The 18,187-nt window shown below is 52.9% G+C and overlaps 5 protein-coding genes and 1 non-coding gene across 6 annotated transcripts; 3 read left to right on the forward strand and 3 right to left on the reverse strand.

Annotated features, from left to right (window-relative positions):
- Positions 1–865: 865 nt before the first annotated feature.
- On the reverse strand, positions 866–2,959 carry UBP1 (ubiquitin-specific protease ubp1; the record flags this gene model as incomplete). Its single annotated transcript, XM_062876245.1, has 1 exon — positions 866–2,959. One exon carries the CDS (start codon positions 2,957–2,959, stop codon positions 866–868), a length of 2,094 nt encoding a protein of 697 aa, XP_062734826.1.
- A 285-nt stretch (positions 2,960–3,244) lies between these two features.
- QC761_205190 (uncharacterized protein) lies at positions 3,245–4,657 on the forward strand. The gene is given in 3 exon segments (XM_062876246.1): positions 3,245–3,782; positions 3,842–4,377; positions 4,387–4,657. Coding segments are annotated over 3 exon segments (1,041 nt in total). The 5' UTR covers positions 3,245–3,286; the 3' UTR covers positions 4,396–4,657.
- Positions 4,658–4,839: 182 nt separating this feature from the next.
- Positions 4,840–4,951, forward strand: QC761_0036780. The gene has a single exon. It is a non-coding gene; the product is annotated as a tRNA-Phe (tRNA).
- A 368-nt stretch (positions 4,952–5,319) lies between these two features.
- Positions 5,320–8,414, reverse strand: QC761_205200 (uncharacterized protein). Its single transcript, XM_062876247.1, has 3 exons — positions 7,693–8,414; positions 6,294–7,590; positions 5,320–6,182 (listed from the first exon to the last, which is right to left on the reverse strand). The coding sequence occupies exons 2-3, from the start codon at positions 7,270–7,272 to the stop codon at positions 5,977–5,979; spliced, it is 1,185 nt and encodes a 394-aa protein (XP_062734828.1). The 5' UTR covers positions 7,273–7,590; positions 7,693–8,414; the 3' UTR covers positions 5,320–5,976.
- Positions 8,415–9,196: 782 nt separating this feature from the next.
- Positions 9,197–10,629, forward strand: QC761_205210 (uncharacterized protein). Its single transcript, XM_062876248.1, has 3 exons — positions 9,197–9,960; positions 10,175–10,277; positions 10,350–10,629. The coding sequence occupies exons 1-3, from the start codon at positions 9,814–9,816 to the stop codon at positions 10,415–10,417; spliced, it is 318 nt and encodes a 105-aa protein (XP_062734829.1). The 5' UTR covers positions 9,197–9,813; the 3' UTR covers positions 10,418–10,629.
- Positions 10,630–11,838: 1,209 nt separating this feature from the next.
- On the reverse strand, positions 11,839–17,253 carry QC761_205220 (uncharacterized protein). The gene is made up of 3 exons (XM_062876249.1): positions 16,395–17,253; positions 13,586–16,339; positions 11,839–13,527 (listed from the first exon to the last, which is right to left on the reverse strand). Exons 1-3 carry the CDS (start codon positions 16,498–16,500, stop codon positions 12,314–12,316), a joined length of 4,074 nt encoding a protein of 1,357 aa, XP_062734830.1. The 5' UTR covers positions 16,501–17,253; the 3' UTR covers positions 11,839–12,313.
- Between the last annotated feature and the right edge of the window lie 934 nt (positions 17,254–18,187).

Genomic DNA, 18,187 nt, shown 5'->3' on the forward strand with positions numbered 1-18,187 from the left:
TTCATGCCCTACAAAAAGTCCCTTTCAGAGGTTCTGCATAGGGGTTCGTCACAAATATAGAATAAAAGTAAAGGTAAGGTAGTAAAATAAAATGTAAATAAGCAGACTAAGCTGTGATCGGAAATTTAAGATTATAAAAGCTAATGTAAGGTAATTTAGGTTTAGTACCGTTATACCTACGCCAAAAACTCACGATAAGCAGCCATGTTCAACTCGCAATCCCCTCATGTTTGGACACACGACCAAACGTTAAACCACCTACCTACCCCTCGGAAAATCCGACACCTTGGAAATACCGAGCCGACCCAAAACCAGGCAGAGCCCAGGTGTAAGGTATAATCTCCATGTGCTGTGCCAGGTGTAAGTAATCTCCATGTGCGGCAGTGTATGCAGCTCGTACAACTGTAGCATCTTGGAACCAGGCACACACACACACACACACACACACACACACACACACACACACACACACACACACACACAGAGAGAGATACACATCTTGATTTGCAACGTCGCACAACACACAACATTTGTCTAATAATCATCTTCATCGCTGCCTCTCATTCATTTTAATAGTTGTTGAACTCGCTGATGAAGCAAAGCTAATAAGTACATATAACATCCCCCATCCATCTGTCCCATTTCCCCACCCACCGGCTAATAATGTTGAAACGCTTCAGCGCTGTGTTGTTGTCCATTTATGTCCTGATCTGATCCAAGTTCAAGAATGATATAAAAAAAAGCAAAAATCTTGTCTTGGCTCGTGTAATAAAAGCCCATGGTATATCCCCCAAAAAAACGCCCCAACACCATCGCTGTGTAGAAAGAAAAATGCAAAATACACCCAGTTATCCACCATGAACAATCAGTAGTCACTATCATTGCCGTCAGGTAACGGTATCGCCGCAGCTTCTGACAACGACGCATCACCCTCCGTTGATATCGCTGGCGTTTCCGGACCATCAACCTTCAAAAACGACATCGGCCCCTGGATTTCCTCTTCTGGACCATCGACCTTCAAAAATGACGACACCGGCCCTTGAACCCCCCCCTCTTGCATCTCATCACAACTCGCAAGCTCAGCAGTCATCAAAGTCTGCTCAGGATCAACACAGTCATAAAACAGCATAAACACCCCGCCCTGCGCCAGCACCGTATCCTCATCCACCCTGGCGACATCCTCATCACTCAGTGACCACCACTGCTCCTCCTCCAGATCCTCCTCCAGAGTCCCACGAGTCACCGGTGTCGAGGGTGCATCCGCAGACATGTCCTTCTCCGACGCAAGCTTAGGCGGCTCATCCGTCGCTCCTCCCACTTCTGGTGCCGCCGCTGGCGGTGATGATGACTTGGGGTGTTTCCGAAAGCAGACATAGTGCCCATTCTCATGTCTACCATAGTGAGCAACCACCGCCCGTAATGTGTATATCGGACCGGTAATCCGGGACATCCTTTCTCCTCCCGCCACCATCGACGAGCGAGGGTCTGTAATCCACTCCTCCCCATCCGAACTCAGATCCCGACCCGTCAGGCCTGCCGCGCTCCCAACACACCAAGGGCCCAGGTCAAGCTCCATCGGGAACCGAACATTTGCTCCGTTTTTGTATAACCGACCAGTACGTTCGTCAAACACCGACCTGTTGATGTGGAAAACCAAGCTTTGCGGTGGCCGGGCGATAGACGTTTGCTTAGTCTTGGTAGAACTCTTCCGCTGTGTCCGAGGGATGTTGCACTTCTTCAGCGTATCATCTTTGAAATCCTCCTCCTCCAACGCCTCCTCAATAATCTGGATTCTTTCCGCCAAGCCAGGAATGTTGGCTCGCTCCGCGAGAGCCTGGAGACCACTGCGGGAGTTAAGCAAGGTGCACTTGGTACACTCGACGTCCTGGATCGCCTCAAGGCTGGTATAGGCATCCAGTCTCTCATAAAGATCATGCTCCATCCGCTTTCCAAGGTTGAGGGTCAAACAGTTGAAGGGAATCATGTCCAGGCCACTGCAGTAGCCGCATGAGACACATGCTACACGCTGGGCGATGAGGCCTTCCAGGGGGTTTCGAGTCACGCGGATATCTTGCCCATACTTGGACTGACTCTCCATGCTATGGTACCCGCTGTCATCGCTGTGCTGGCTCGAGTCCGAGTCGTCGCGCGACCAATCAAGCTCTAATGCCGGGGAATTCTGAGGATTCTTCAAGCTTTTTGCGACCTCCTTGCTGATCTGATCGAGAAGCTTGGAGTAGTATTCCTGAGCATCCTGTTGTTGCCAGGTATTCATCTTCTTCAAAACGGCCGGCGTGCCCAGCGTTCTCCCGTTGTTTGACAGGTTGTTAAGATCCAGAACCAGCTTATGAAGCTTGCTGATCGTGAAGCTGTCGGCTGAAGTCATGGCTGAAGAGACTGCTGAGAGATATCCTGGAAAGGGCCTCAAAGACGCGAGTCCCTGAAGGATGCTGTTCTGAAAGCAAGAGTTGTCCATGTTCAAAAGTCCCGGAGGCTGGTCTGGCGAGCTTTTACGTGCCACATTCAACGCTGCAGTGGACAGGGTAGTCAAGCTCTTGCGCCCCGCTTCAATGCCCGAGTTCAAAATTCCTGCCGCCGTCTCCAAGCCCAACATCTTCTTAAGAACATCGCTCTTAGCTTCATGAGTCGTAGGTCTATCGGCCGACGGGGGCCGCGGAAAAAGGGAGGGGTTGAGAAAGTCGTCCATGGCGTAAAGCAGCCTGGCCGGAGTGAAAGCCACGAGTATTTTCCAGATAAGCTGTGACAAATCAGGGACCCTCCCTTGCCGTTTAGCAATCTGATAGATCCAGCTGACGAGGACGACGATGAGGGTTACGATAATGCCTATCGGGCCAACGGCGCGGTCTTTGAGCTGTCGCAAAGTAGAATGCTGTTGTGAATCGAGGCCAACGCGGGTTTCCACTTGGCCCAGTATGCGCCGGTACGCTTCGGTATTCATTGTCGGTGCGGTGTTGCTGTGTTTGTGATCTGCGAGCGAGCAGCTGGTGTCGGTGCTGGTGGCGGCGTTGCAGAGCGGACGGAAGCTGCGCAATCACGAAGCAGCAGCAGCAGCGGATGGAAGTGAGGGTTAACGAGCGAATATAATTACTTCCATGACCTCTTTTGAGTTTGTCGATGGGAATGCACTCCGTAACCTGTTGAGGTTGAAAAAGCTGTGGGCGTTCAAATGGAAAAGCCAGAAAGTCACAAGTCAGCATGTGGAAAAGAGCAAAGCGACAGGGGAGGGGATGGATCTGACGCCAGCAATTGGCCGCCTGGCAGTTGAATGGACGAACACCCCAGCCGGCGGTGGGGCCAGGGTCAGCCCTTCTATCATTCTGGCTGTTTTGTGACGGTTATTGTTTTCGTCTGGCTTGATTGGGCTGCCTGGAGGGTGTGTTTGTTGACGATTCGGAAGACATTGAGTTCACTTTGTCCCTATTTGCTGCAAAGCGACCAGTTTCCCAACGCACTGCAGGCAGCAAAAGGCAAAAAATTGAAGCTCTCCAGCCCCATTTTCTGGGGAGCAGGGATGCTAGCAAACGCCAAATGCTGCATCGCTGCAACGTCAAGCACAACAACCCCACCCAAAAAACCAGGCTTGGCAAGAAAATACACATCGATAAGGAATTTCCGCCCGCCGATAAACACCAAACACCATCATCACCAAACCCTCAGACCTCAACCTTTGCTGCGCCATTCTGCTCGATACGCTGCAAAGTTCGGTCTGTTTACAACAAACTCCACAATGGCCAAACCAACAATTTCCAAGGGCAAAAAAGGTAATTCTCCACCCATCCCAACAGCAGTCGCAGAATGTACTAACCCCCCTCCCCTCCAGGCCCATCAAAACACTCCCGCGCCTCCCGCCGCGAAGAGCCCATAGACATTAACACGGACAAATCCCTCAAATCCGCCCTCCCACCCCCCATCTCCACCGACCACCACCGCCCCGCCGTTCTCGCCGCCCAGCTCGCCTCCTCCGTCTCCAAACCCACCCGCAAAACCGGCCGCAAAGCCCAGCTCAGCTCCAAAGCCCGGAAGCGCCAGGAAAGAAGCATGGACATGGCCGAAGCCGTCATGGAGCGCACCATCACCAAGATCGAAAAGAGCAAGGGCCACGCCAAGGTGATCAACACGAGGAGGAAACCATGGGAAGAAATCAACAACGACGTCTTTGGCGAGAGCGAAAAGGCGAAGAAGCTGACCAAGAAGCAGCTGGAGAAGCAGAGGGAGGATGAGATTGTGAGGAAATTCTTTGACGAGGGGGCGGCAGAGAAGGATGAGGATGGGAATGTGGAGATGGAGGGTGCGGCGAGTGAGGGTGAGGGTGAGGGGGTGCCAACGCCGGTGCAGGTTATGGAGGAGGTGGAGGAGGTGGAGGAGGTTTTGTAGGGTCAGAAAAAGCAAAAGCAACGGATTGGGATGGTGAGGCGTTACGGACATTACATCAATCATTTGTGGATCTTCGGGCTTCTAAAATCTCTGAGATGTGGAAGAAAAGGAGTGTGTTTTAAAAGGGCATGGTCGAGGCTAACAGGTTATAAACGAGAGTATATATGAGGGCCTCGAGTTGTATGAACTCAAAAAGCCAGCAGGACAAACCGGTCGTTGACATAGTTTTGATACCCAAAAAGATGAGATGGTTTCTTCGACGTCAGATATGCATTGCACTATCTTGAATGAAAATTCTCCTTCCTGCTCTTGTATTTGAGATCTCTCTTACACCATTCAATACTTTTCATTAAGATTTTCTCCCATTTTTTGGACCTTTTCCATCGCAATCACGCTCCTTATATACCCACCCTCCACCCTCCACCCTCCACTATCAACCAAGCCGCGGGTTTAGCTCAGTTGGGAGAGCGTCAGACTGAAGTCCACTTCAACTCAAATCCAAATATCCACCACCAGGATAATCTGAAGGTCGTGTGTTCGATCCACACAAACCGCACTTACAGAAAACCACTTTTTTCTTCTCTTTTAAACTTTATCATTCTTTTGATTCCATGTAACAACCTCCCTCCCTCCTCCTCCTCCTCCTCCTCCTACTATCATGACCCTTCCTGTTGTCCCGGCTTATCAATCAACAAGCGACCTTTTCACACACATCACCAACCAATCACCACCCACCCCCCAAAAAAATCCCCCCTATGACGCCACAGCTTACAAGACCAACACCCTCTCCAATCAGCCGCACAGTGTCTTGTCAAAGCCCCCCTCCCCTCCCACCTTTCACCTTTTCTTGTCAGTTTTTTTTAAAAAAGAAAAAGAATCTTAAATCTTCCACATCTCACATGTCTGTCCCAGAAGAACAAAATTCCTTCTTCAATTATTCTACTTTGCTCAACTATCACACACCCCCAAGTAGCAGCTTCTCATACAACCCAAGCAACCCCAATCACGTCCCCATGAATCAAACCCCCCCTGATCGGCAACACCATATGACGTATTTAATCCCGACGAACAAGGGGCCAGGCAGGCAACACACGACACAACGAACGAACGGATTATTCAACACTCCCAAAAAATATCATTTTCCTTCCATAACCATCATGATCCACCCAAAAGTAACGTCAAACTCCAACGACCCCAGCAAAAACATATAAAACTTCCGGTATGAACATATGCTTTCTTTCTCTTTCCTTTCCTCCTCTGTATTATTAGACTTTGTGGGTCGCTAGAGTGTTCCTCAGTATCCCCTTATTGTTTTTTTTTTTAAAAAAAAATCTTCTTGTTGTGGGTTCTTTCCCAACTCTTGGAAGAGACGATGCTTCTGCTCATCGGAAGCAGTACCCGACCTCTGGGCCACCAAGGTTTGTGTATGGACGACACATCAACCAGTCAACAACAAACGCCCAGCTTCAGGGGTCGATGATTGTCATCTTGTCCATACCCTCGTGGACACCAGCATCCTTCTTCTTTCAAAAACGATATTTCGCTTCCTTCTTCAACTCAACCACTCCTTCACCCCTCTCATCACGCCCCAAAACCCTCCCCCCCATCCTCCACCCCAGGACTAAACATCGAGTCCGGCATATGATCATAATTGAACCCCGTCGGCGACTCCCTCTTAAGCAATCCCCCACCATTCAAATGAACATGGCCCGCACCGGTCGCCGGGTCATCCAAATACGAAACCGGAAACGCAGTATCGGTCGGGGACGCATACAGAGCAGCCGGACCTGGGAAAGGAGTGTAAGTCTCAAACTAGGCCGGTAACAAGAACCCACCTCCCCCGTCGCCGCAGCAACCACCACCCGTCGGCGTGGCCGCTGCCCAAAACAGAGACTCACCAGGAGGATAAGCAATGCTCCCCTGCCGGTCACTCCCCGACGTGCTCCCCGGCCCTCCCGTCAATCCCTCAAACCCTGTCATCCCCGCCTGGAGTTGGTACTGACTCGAAGCGATGCTCGGATTCCTGCTCCGTGGTGATGCCGGTGTCAGAACCGGAGGTTGGCTCACCCCTGTTGTTGGCTGCCCGAAGGTGAACCCGGCTCCGAATAACTCGTTGCTGGTCTGCACATACCTCCGCGCCTCGTTGTTCAGCCACCGGTCAATGTTCGGATCGTTGCATTTGGAGTGTGTCAGCAAGTGATGCTTTAGCTGGCCGACCTCGTGTACCAAGCCATTGAATTCCATCTGGAGGGCCGCATGCTGGGTTTCAAGCCCAACCTTGGCCTCTTCGAGTTCCGAGACAAAGACCTTTTTCTTTTCTCGGCACTTGCTAGCCGCGATGCGGTTCCGTTCGAGAAACTTGTTGCGTTTGTGTTCGTCTTGCTCCATATTGGCCTCCTTCTTATTTTTTCGAGTCTTTCGCTTCTTATTTGGTGCATGACTTTGAAGGGCGTCTTCTGGGAGGGTGATGTCGGTGGAAGTGCTCCCCGACTTGGAGGCTCGGTTCGACTGCGATTTGCTGGATGAGCTTCGTTGGGTGGATGGGCGGGACATCTCCATGGAGAGAATCTGCATGTCGGCTTTGATGTCTTCGCCGTCGGGGTCTGGATGGTAGAGACCTGGGTCGACGAAGAGTTTTTGACCAGCGTTGGGATCCATGGTGGTGCCGACTGGCCAGTCGAATGATGGACCGCCCAGGTCGATATCTGGATGGGGGTCATCTTGGGATGGAGAGGGCCCGAAGCCTAGCTTGTCGTCGTATGATGCAAAGTTGAGCTCCATGGGTTGCTCACCGACGTTGTGGTCTGGTGTTTGATAGGCAGGCCTCTCTTCTAACTCGTCCAGGCATTGATCAAAGTAGTGGGTGGGCTCATCCATCTCGCTGCTGTGATGGTCTGCTGGATTCACCCACAATGCAATGGACTGCCAGCTACAACCAAGTGGTTGATAATGAAATACCAAGTGGTCGTTAACGAAATACCAAGTGGTTGTTAATGAAAATAAGGGGAACTCGATCTCTGCAGCAGAGTTCGGGTTTGATTTTTGAAGTCCTCAAACAAAACAAGGTTGATAAAGCTCGACAGGGCTTCTTGCTCTGGAAGGAAGACTGGAGCCGGTGCGGAGATAACCTCCGGCTAGCCTATCTTCGTTGGGCAGGCACCAGGTACGGGTTGTCCTGGCCGCGGTTGAACGCTTCTATATGGAAGTAAAGCTTCAGTCTCTATGTTGGCCGGGGGAGCTAAAGGATGAAGGCAGGAGCGAAGCATCAAAATTTGAAAAACTGGCCGTCAGACATACTGTGATCCCAAGTTGGCGGTTTGTGGGGTGGGCTGTGTGGTGGTGTGGCTTCTCGAAAAACGGTCTCTTCGGTTCACGGCTCGCTACGGGAATGTTGTGTGACCGCGTTTGGTCTGTCTCTCACCCCCGCCCTGGAAGTAGGCGCATTCCTTTGTTGCGTTTTGCGGGAACTTGAATTGGTAGGTGGGAAGAAGCAAAGGAGTCTGTCTGTCTGTTACTGTCAGGCAATCGCTATAAGCCGATGGATGGGATAGCGGGGTATAGGGTTTTGGTTGTGGTCGTGGTCAAGGAATCCTGATTCTGAGCGGGCATAGATCCGACAGCTGCGGGGAAACCCCAAGCAGCCCTAATGGAGAGAGGCCAGAACAAAGACAGGTCTCGAAGCCGAGCTACCAGCTGCATGTCCGATGAGCTTGCTGAGCTTCATGCAGCTTCGTCCCCGTCCAGCCGCTGAGCTGCACCAGCCGTGCCTGGGGCCGGACGGGGTTATGCTAGCTGGACGGAACGGGGAGGCGAAAGACCCAAGGAGCTGCAGCAGAGGTGGAAGTCGCCTGTTCGGTGCCTTGATCAAATGTCAGGTGGTCCGGGTGGCATCAACCCCAACCGTCCTGGGCCGAGCTCGATCTTGTCCATGGGACAAGATCCGCCATCGTGCCCCAGCAGACAGACTGATGGCTTCCAGGTTGCGCGGGGCGGGGAGGGTGCTTGGGGCTACATGGTGTGTGTGTGTGCTGTGCTTCGACGGGAGCGGAGAAGTAGGTCTGCGCTCTACCTACCTAGTCTGTCGTGTAACACGGCCTGCGTATCGAGGTGAGGGTGGAGAGGAAGTTGCGGCCTTTGGTGGTTCTGGCAAATATGCCCCGCAGCATGAGAATGGGATTTGTTGGAATGCCATACCAGACCCAAAATCAAAAGTATTTATTCCTCTGCGAGTCTTTTTCTTATCTTCATTGAAGACCATTGCTGAAAAGTTATTCAATTGATCAGTAACATGGGCGCACTGGGGACCACACCGCTGTCCTTGATACAATCAAATTCAAGGCCCATCAAATTCATGAGGATGCTTTCGTTCAAGGTTGGTTTTTTGCTCGACTCGGAGATAGCATTCCTGCTTTCCAGGTTGGTCGGCAGTAGGGCCCACTTGGCACCGGAACCAGCCCGCTGGCTGACAGGGGTCGGCTTGCTGCCAGTGCCAGACATTAGAGCTTCACTGGGCTCACCTTAGCTTAGACCTTCCCGAACACCTTCCTGATCAACACCGACAGGTACAAGTACGTGAAAACAAAACAAAGGGCCATGTACCAGGGAGAATTACCCTATCGACCTAGCTCGGCAGCCATCATGCAGATGCTCCGCGCGCTTTCTTGCTTAGGATGCGACTATCATACGACTCGGTTGAGTGCGGTGCTCGATGCTCTGCATAGAAGACAGGATATGTGGATTATGAAACTCCCACGCTGAAACCTGCTCGAGAGAGTGCGTCTTTTGATCTGCCAACCCGATAATCAACTCTCTCAACAATCTTCACGATGTTTCAGGGTCATTAGCTATCCTCGAAGGCCCTCATCCCCAAATCCCCATCTGACAAACCAAGCGATCTCCCAAGGAAGTGGAAGACGGACGCCACCTCCGCATTTTCCAGTTCCACTAACAAGGAGCCCTGGTTCTGGAGAAGGACGTCTAGCTTCCTAGATATGGATTTTGATTTGAAAGATCCATTGTGGCGGCCAAGTAAGAAAAATTTACACATGATCTTGTAAAAAAGAACGGCAGCATCAAGATCTCTCCTGGGGACAATGCTGTCTACGTCCAGCTACCAGGTGAGGTTGAAACAGGATGCTGTGCCAAGAAAGTCAAGACGGTCCCACAAGACGCCAATTCACACTTTGGGCTAGCGCTCCACTGCCTGCCTGCCTGCCTGCAAGCACGGGCCAAACTCTATTTGGTCGCCGCTCATAGGTAGGCGTGCCAGGGACCACCTCGCCAGCCTCAGACATCTACTTCAGGGACCGATCAAAACATCCGCCAAATTTTCTGCAGGTACTTACTTTCAAGAAGAGTGGAAAGAAACGACCACCGGCATACCATCTTCATAACAGCGGATACATAAAAACACACGCCATGGAGACCTCAACGCCCCGAGTTACCTGCGCCTACCTCAACTCATACGTCGGCAGGAATGTTATGGTCGTGGGCAAAGTTGCCCAAATCCGCGGTGAAGACGCCATCATCGACGCCGACGGCAACATCTCTTGCAAGCTGAATCGCGTAAGCCTCTCCCCCTCATCCATCTTGTCTCTCCCTCAAGCTTCCCCACACAACCAATCCAACCTAATCGACCACAACATGCACAAGATCCGATCAGAACACATAACCACACAGACATATCACCTCTGCAGCTCCCCGCATTATCCACAACCACACGCAGACAAACAACAAGCTTTCCGAGCAAGCAAGGCTAACATGTTGTTACCCTCTGTAGGATGCCCACCTGGTCCCGGGCAACGGTGTCCAAGTCATTGGCAAAGTAAACCCAGACCTGTCAGTCAAAGTCCTCAGCTCCCTTGACCTGGGCACGGGCGTTGGTGAGTGTTTTTTGCTTGCATGTCCTCCCCCTTGCCACAGATAACACTGACAGGTTTGGTTTTCAACAACAGACTACAACCTTGCCAACACAGTGGTGGAGATAACACATCAGCACAAGAACTTGTTTACCAACGAGTAGACGTCATACTGAACTTAATAGAGCATATACCTATTTTTTTTCTTTTTTTTCTCTTTTTTTCTTTTCTTTTCTAGCAACTCGAGATCGGAGATCCTTTCATGGAAGCATGACTCGACTATTTTTTTTTGGTGTGGCTCATAGATAATGGCAAATAGAGCTATTGGCTTGCTGATAAATCTATACATTCTCTCAAACTGTTGGGAACACACAGATGTTAGATACGAGGCCTCATCCCATCTCAGTCTCTTTCTCGCCTCCACACTGACCATCTGCTCTGCCCTTGAGGTTCTTCTTGTCGTCCCTCGCCGCACCTCCTTTCCCCTCACCTCTTGTCGCCCTGACCCTGTTTTTTCTGCCCCAAGCTCCCTGCTGCTGGTGCTCCCCTCGCCGATTCTACCCGCGGAAACCTGTGGTCTAGCCCCTCAGCGAAAGGATCCGACGATGGCATGTGATGGGGTTAGGAGAACCTACATTGATTGATCAGCGAGTGCGAGGCCTGAAAGCGGTTATTTCGTTGCCTACTGAATAGGTGAGTGGCCTTTGTATTCACAGTACGTATAGACCTGGCTTTTTTCAAGCTTGCGGGTCCATACACACAAGGGCAATATGTTTATAATGTGACTCATAAAATGTGCCCCTTCTTCGCGGCCTATATCATGAATGACAGGACAAGATATGGCTTTCGTGAATAAAGTGTCGTTGTCTTTGACTGTTGTACAACAGCCCGGGATCCTCACACCATCACCAGTTACAGAAAAACCGCTTCAAATACCCGTCCGTTACTCTGGTCAGAGAGACCTTTGAAGGATCCTAAACCAGAACCCTCCCCCCCACACACACACCAAAATCCGGAGAGCACATTTCGTGAATCTCTTACCCTCATCACACAAGCACCACTATTACAGCCAAGAAATCTTCATGTCATCTCAGTCAAACGGGCTTGTCCAGCTCTTACACTCAAGGATACCTGGGAATGCGCGATTATTAGTTCTTTCCAAAAGACAGATATACCCACTGTCACTCGGTGTCCGTCCTACGATCACCAGGAGAGCCAGACTGGGGGAGTACAGTAATGAGTATCTCCTCCTCTGAGAACAGTGCTAACACATCTAGTGACAGTGAGTGGTGTAAGATTCATAAAGACACTTGGCAAAACAAAATTCATCCTTAATGAGATGTAAACAAGCGACAGCCGCAATATGCAGACCCCCCTCCCGTCCCCCCTCCTGTCCCGCCTTCACACACAACACGAACACACAGACAACTCCCCCCCTCATACACTCAATATCAATACTCTTTGCTTTGACATTTGACTAACACTAAAGCTAAAGTAACTCACACCTCCCCCATCGCTGCAAAAACTCCCTTCCCCTTCCCCTCCCCAAATCATAGTGATGTAATGCCATCACCACCCCCCAAACGCGCTCAGTCCCTTCTTCCAACCCAGAACCAGATATCCTGTTCCCCCTTTTCCAGAACACCCCCCCACCCAATCCATCCATCCAGGCTATGCGGTTCAAAACGAAAAAAAAAAAAACCACTTGTTATTCCCCTATCCCTTTTCCAAAACCACCGAACCACTCCTATTCTTGCATCAAACATATAAAAACAAAAAATTAAAAGCAAGACAGAAAGAAACCGAAAAAAACAACAACATTGTTGCTGATTTGTTGTTGTTGTAGTCGCATAAAACATAAAAAGTTGGAACAAAAGTGGGTATCTACTCGACATCATCGAAAGTGGAATGTGTCGTTTTGTCGCGCATCAAGACGGCGCTCGTGGGGCGTGCCTGTGTTGCTTGTCGTAAAATCGGAAAAGTTATCGTGAGCGAAAAAATCGTATTCGACTGCAGGCGAATCAGGACAAGGTTGCTTGGTGGGAAGGCTATCTTCCTAATTAGTATCCCTTTCCAGCACCATGTGGTTCCGTCCATGTGTTCTCGCCCAGTGGCGCTCCGAATTCGTCACCACCTTGACGTTTCCGCCTAGTAGAGGGCGGCGAGCTAGGCTGCATGGCCAACTCGGTACCGAGAAGGTTGTCGAAATCGATTGCATTGGTGCTTTCGAGGAGCTGTTGGGCGAGTGCGGCCTCGTCCAGATCCTGAAGGCTCCCGAGATCAATCTCAGGCAGCCTATGGGAAGGTGATCCGGTGGTGAAGTTGTTGGCTTCGCTCAGGAGCTGGGCAAGGTTCGCGGTGAAGGGTGATTCGAAGTGCTGTGCATCATCGTCATGCACAAAATGTGCCTGGGTAGGGGCGTGTCGGGGACTTCGTCGTCTGCCGGAAGAGCTGGGGGGGGCCAGCAGGCCGTGGTTGGATCCCGATCGGGGAGTGGTAATCCTGCGGGTGGTCATGTAGACATCGATCGGCGATTTGACAATGCTTCGATGGGACCGCATCGACCTAGAGACACTCCTTGTTATGGGGCGATGACTGGGCGTCGGCCTGGTTGGTGTCCTGAACACACCGGCGGCAGTGGAACTGGGAGGTGGAGTGGATGGGCATCGGGGAGGTGTACCAAACAACTCTTGATCGAGTTGGTCGCCGCCGTTGGCTGGCGTACCAGTGCGCGCTGGAAGAGTGTTGTGGTTCTCCTTGCCCGATGTAGCGGACTTGGCCACCTGACCGTGAGTGACTGTTTGTGTGGCATTTGCCGAAAGCTCCCCAAGAACCCGGGGCATTGCATCCTTCCTAGGTGACGGGAAGAGCAGCCTTCTTGTGCTGCCGAGATCATCTTCAACTGCTATGGGGCTGTCCGCTGTTCCACTACCCGTCGAGTGAGTTGATCCCGGCAAGCGCTGTTTTGGGGAGCTCCGCAAGTTTAAAAGCTTGTCATCGGTCGCGATTGTGTTGTGGCTTTCTGGTAGCGTCCCGTTCTCAGGGATGCTCTCAGGAATGTTTTCTTCTGGTGACTCATGGTCCAATGGGCCAGCAGGGTCCGTCGTGAAGTAGGCTTCCGAGGTGGGATTCACCGGCCCATCGCTTTTGGCCCGTGACTTCTTCTTGCCCTTGCCTTCGCGCCTCTTACGGCTTTGGTTGAGGCGGGCGGCATCCTTCTCCCACCGGTCAGGCGGGCGGTGATTTCTGAACTTGGCAAGCCATATGCCACAAGCTAGCCACTAGGTTAGTTTGATTGTGAAAGGCCTAAAGTCCGCCGAGACAAAACTTACGATTACACAAGAGCGTTTCAACCCACACCTTCTTGTCGTCCTTGGTACCAAGATTCTTCTTGACCAACCGATACGCCGCTGGCTGGCCCTCCGCATCCCGCTCGAGAATGTCAATCATGGTAACGAAACCTGGCTTATCCGAAAACTCATAGAACGGTGGGATTCCCTTGTGCTCTTGGATCCATATCTTACGCCAAGTAGGCGTCTCAATTGCGCCGCAGTTGTTACAGAATGGGGGGGATTCCCCTCTCATGATGGCAGACTCCAACCGCTCCTTGATAGTCTGTTTCTTGACCAGGTTCTTGCTGTAGCGAGGCGCATCAAAATCGCTCGGCGGGCACGGGGCCTCGGACATGAATGGCTGCGGCAAAGTCAAGATTGGCTCGTGCCCGACATCGCTGGCTGGGACGGTCGGGACTCCAGGGTCTTGCGAGGCTGGGCGCGAAGGCGGTCTAGATGTTGGCGGAAGAGGCTGCTGCTGGTGGAAGCAAGGTTCGACAACCTCGCGGCTCTCCATCACCGGCAGCGGCGCTGCAGGAACTGACACCTCTCGAGGCGACTGAGCAGGCTCAGAGGCCCTGGCGAAACCGTTTCCGACATGGTGGTTGTCCAAGTCCGCGGTGGGCCGCACGGAACCGTTCATGCTCCCAGGCGGCTGCTCGAAATGTGGAGAAAGAGCCGATTCCTGGGTCAGGCCATAATGTTGGGTTGTCGGTTGCGCCTGTGCTGGTTGTACCGGCGCCTCTTGCTCCGAAACCACCGGGTTCGGGGCAGTGTGTGATCGTTTCAGGGACCGGGCGTTTCGTTTCTTTGGCGCTGGCTGATCGGACGGGATGGAAGCTGTCGGCCGTTCCACGGCTTGATGGGAAGCAGGAGGTGGTGATGGCCGGTGTGTGGTAGGTGGGGGTGTTGGTCGGTTCAAGGTCTTAACACGCCCAGCGGGGTTGAAGAGGCTTTTGGTTGGGAGCAGTTCTGGCGGGCCAGGGTTCACTTCTTGGAATGTCACCTCCTGTTGCTGCGACGCAGTACGAACTCGACTATTCTTGCGGCTGTTGGGTTTGCTGGTCATGGGCACAGGTACGGGCTGGGCGATCTGTATCTGCGCAGGCATGGGTCCAGAAAGCTCCTGCATCCGTGGTGGGGGTAGGTCCGGCATCATATCATCCTCGTCGAAAAAGTCGTCAAGACCGCCGCTCATAAAGCCGGAGTCGACATTCCGCATGGGCATCGGAGGAAGAATCGGACTCGACGCTGGTGGACTAGACCGGAGGTAGGGGGTCGTGCGCGGGACTGGGGGTGAGGAGCCCAGGTCACCAACGCTGTCTTCGGGCGAATAACCTTGGTCTGGTGATTGACCAAATGATTCGACGGGTGAGCGGGCGCCCTGGCTCATCTCGTGCATGGGTAGTTGGGGCTGTCTGTGTTGAAAGACGGGGATATTCTCCATTCCAACGGACTCGGACCGAGCCTTGTGGCCTACCATTCTTCTCCTTTGCTGCTGCTGCAAAAGAGCCCCATCAGGTACTGGTGTTGGCGCACGAGGGACATCTTGAAGATGGTTAGGCGTCGGGGCGTCGTTTCCCGAACCAATGGGTCTCATGGTGCGCAACGACCCTGAGGTACTGGCAGCTACTCTGAGTGAGTCTGGTGCAGAACCAAACGGCACAACGGCCGCATAGTCTGCCCGGATAACCTTTGCCCTTTTCTTCCGTGGGCCTTCATCACCGTCAGTGGCTTCCTCTGCCGCCGACGTGTTGCCCTCTGCAGCCGATTTGCGCGGACGGCCTCGTGGTCTGCCGGTTGGCGGTCGTTGCCTTCTACTTCTCGTTGAGGTTCGTGAGGACGGCCGGGAAGGACGCGCTTGTGGTTGCATCTCGACTACATTTTCTGTCGGCTGCTGTTGAGGTGCAGGTGAGGGAGCGCTATGGATCGGGGTGTGCGTCCTCGGGGGGTCAGGGACTGTGGCGACGCCAGGAAGGCCGTGGGAAGCAGGTGGCGTCAGAGCCGCTGGCTGGGGCTCAGGTGGTGGTATACTCGATGGCCGATTCATATATGGAGGCGCACTATCACTTCTCATCTCCATCGGCCGAGGTTCATGCATCGGGTGGCTGAAGTGGTGATTATGCTGAGTGTGCTGCTTGGGCTGACTGTGAGGGTTGTGTTGATTGTGGTGATAGCCGTGATTTTGAACCGGAGCAGGAGGAAGCGCTGGTGATGGTACCTCCTGGGCCACATTCGAATTCTGACCAAACATTTGGCTGGACTGAACAAACGAGTTCCACTCCGAGTTGTCGTCGACGGGCATCTGAGAAGAGTTTGACAGGTTAAAGCCCTCGAGGGCTGAAAAATCTGGTCGTGGTGGCGCCTTTGCAACCATTGTCAACTTGAGTTTCACCTCGAGTGTTTCCCGGCTTCCGCTGCTGAGAAGGGCGAGCAGATTGCGGGTTACTCGCCCTGGGACCAATTGTTGTTGTGCCGCCTCGTTGTTCGGATCCAGCCCCCGTGATAGCATCCCTTGCCCTACCAGGGGCACATCGGGTTCTGAAAAGTCATATGCATACACACTGTAGTCGTTCTCTTCCTGGTTGACGATCTCAGGGCTGGACTGGGCGACAGCCTGAAGACATGTTCGGAGGTCCACCACGCCGATTGTGGTTCTTTCGTCGAGTGGAATTGTCTGGATGTGGAGCAGGTGAGGCCAACGAGCCAAGCAGTTGACCTGGCTATCTCGATCGAAGGTATACTGCACCTTCACTTCATGACATTAGATCTGTGTGGCTGGATCAAGGTCAGGGCATGGCAAACTCACATCCCATCGGCCTCGTCTGGACACCAAAATCTTCGACTCCGGCTGGCTGGGCAACCATATGGTGCGAGGGCGCCTGCTGCTGCCACGAGTTTGTTGGAGTGGCCATGGTCACATATAGATCCCACGACACCGCGTCGCTCGCTCTGCAAGCAATTGGCGACAGGAATAGGTGCGGGCGCCGACTCGACGGTGGTCGGCTGGGGGTGTCGGGTGGTGGGAGGCGAGTTTGGGTGGAGAGACGGAGGAGAGGTTCGTTAATTGAGATCTCGAAGTAGGGTGGGCCGAATTTGAGAGGCTGGTTTCATTCTCCAGAGCGCGTCCTGGCGAGGCGCACCCAGTCGCGTCGGTGGGTCCAACCGTCAACGACCCCTGCGCTCGAACCGTTTGTCTTGCAGCGAATGCCCCGCCAAACACCAGATAAGCTTCAGGAAGAGATGGAAACTGAGAGCACTTTACTGGGAGTGGGTGTTTGTATAGGAGTATAGCTGTCGTCGTGGGCTCGGTCAATCGCTAGTTGCTTTTTCCGAACGGCAGGGCAGTTATCAATGCTCGCGTTCACAACTCGAATAATTGTTGGCGGAGCGTGGTTGCATCCAAACATGGGGGGGCACAATGACGCGAAGTGGGCCTTTCCGTGCCTTGCCTTGCCTTGCCTTGCCTTGCGCTGCCTTCGAAGCCTCGGGCAGCGCGCGTTTGAGGTTTGAAAGGGAAGCACGGTCCACCCTACATCTCTTGGGCAGGCAGAACAGCCAGAATTGAACACAGGCCGTCTGCCGCACCCAAATCGATCGGACTTTAGCGCTCAACTCCGCGGTTCCAAAGGCTCCCAACCGGGCACCCGAAAAAGATGGAAAAACGATTAACTTTTAGCTGAGCTTTTGGCCTCGAGGGGATCCCGGCTGCCCTTTTATACTCCCCGCAGCTCCCTCCCCCGTCACCGCCCACCACCGCCGGCCACAAGGCAGCAGCCCCACCCCGATCGAACACACCTCACACCTCACAACGCGAACTTGACGCCTGTTTAATTGATTTCTTATCGCTGATAACACAGACCACCCATCATGTCCCCATTCCCCTTTCATCGCCGCTCAATCGGGCAAAACAAAAACACAAAAGCTGTGGCAACCACAAAATTCCATCCCTGAACTGCCAAAAAAAAAAAAAAAACACGCCGAAAAGGCGGTAACACCGTGCCCTCATCATGCAACCCTTGACTATTTAGGGGCAAGTGCACACGCATCCCGGCGTGCCAGTCCCGATGGTCCGTAGGCCTGCGTGCATGCGTTGGCGTGGTGTCGTGTATGACTTGACTGCTATGTGGTGGCCGTGGTGGCTCAAATAAGACTGCTCAACGAGTTGGAGCTACTCTGTATAAGTTGGAAAAAAACAGGGAGAGCATTCGGTTAGAGAAGAGCAACCTCAACGGTCATTTCAATCTTCTAGCAAATGAGGTATACACCACCTCATCCCCAGAACCCATCCTCAAATCCCCAGCATCACCAATCCAACCATCATCCCCCAAAACACACTCCCTCCCAACACCTCCCCACCACTAACCACAACCCCCGTACTCCCACTCCCACTCCCCGTCCCCTTCGGCACCATCCCCCCCTCATTAACTCGTCGTCGCCATCCCCGCTGAATTCACCACCCTCCTCCCCCCCAACACCCTCAACATCCCCGCCGCACTCCTCAGCACCCCCCCCACCCCCTAGGATCGTCGTTGGCACACTGGTGCGATGACGACAGCCTGAAACGGTTGTTGTCCCGTTCGGCAATGCTGGAGAGAATAT

Source organism: Podospora bellae-mahoneyi, chromosome 2 (assembly GCF_035222275.1).
Source record: "Podospora bellae-mahoneyi strain CBS 112042 chromosome 2, whole genome shotgun sequence".
Lineage (NCBI taxonomy): Eukaryota > Fungi > Ascomycota > Sordariomycetes > Sordariales > Podosporaceae > Podospora > Podospora bellae-mahoneyi.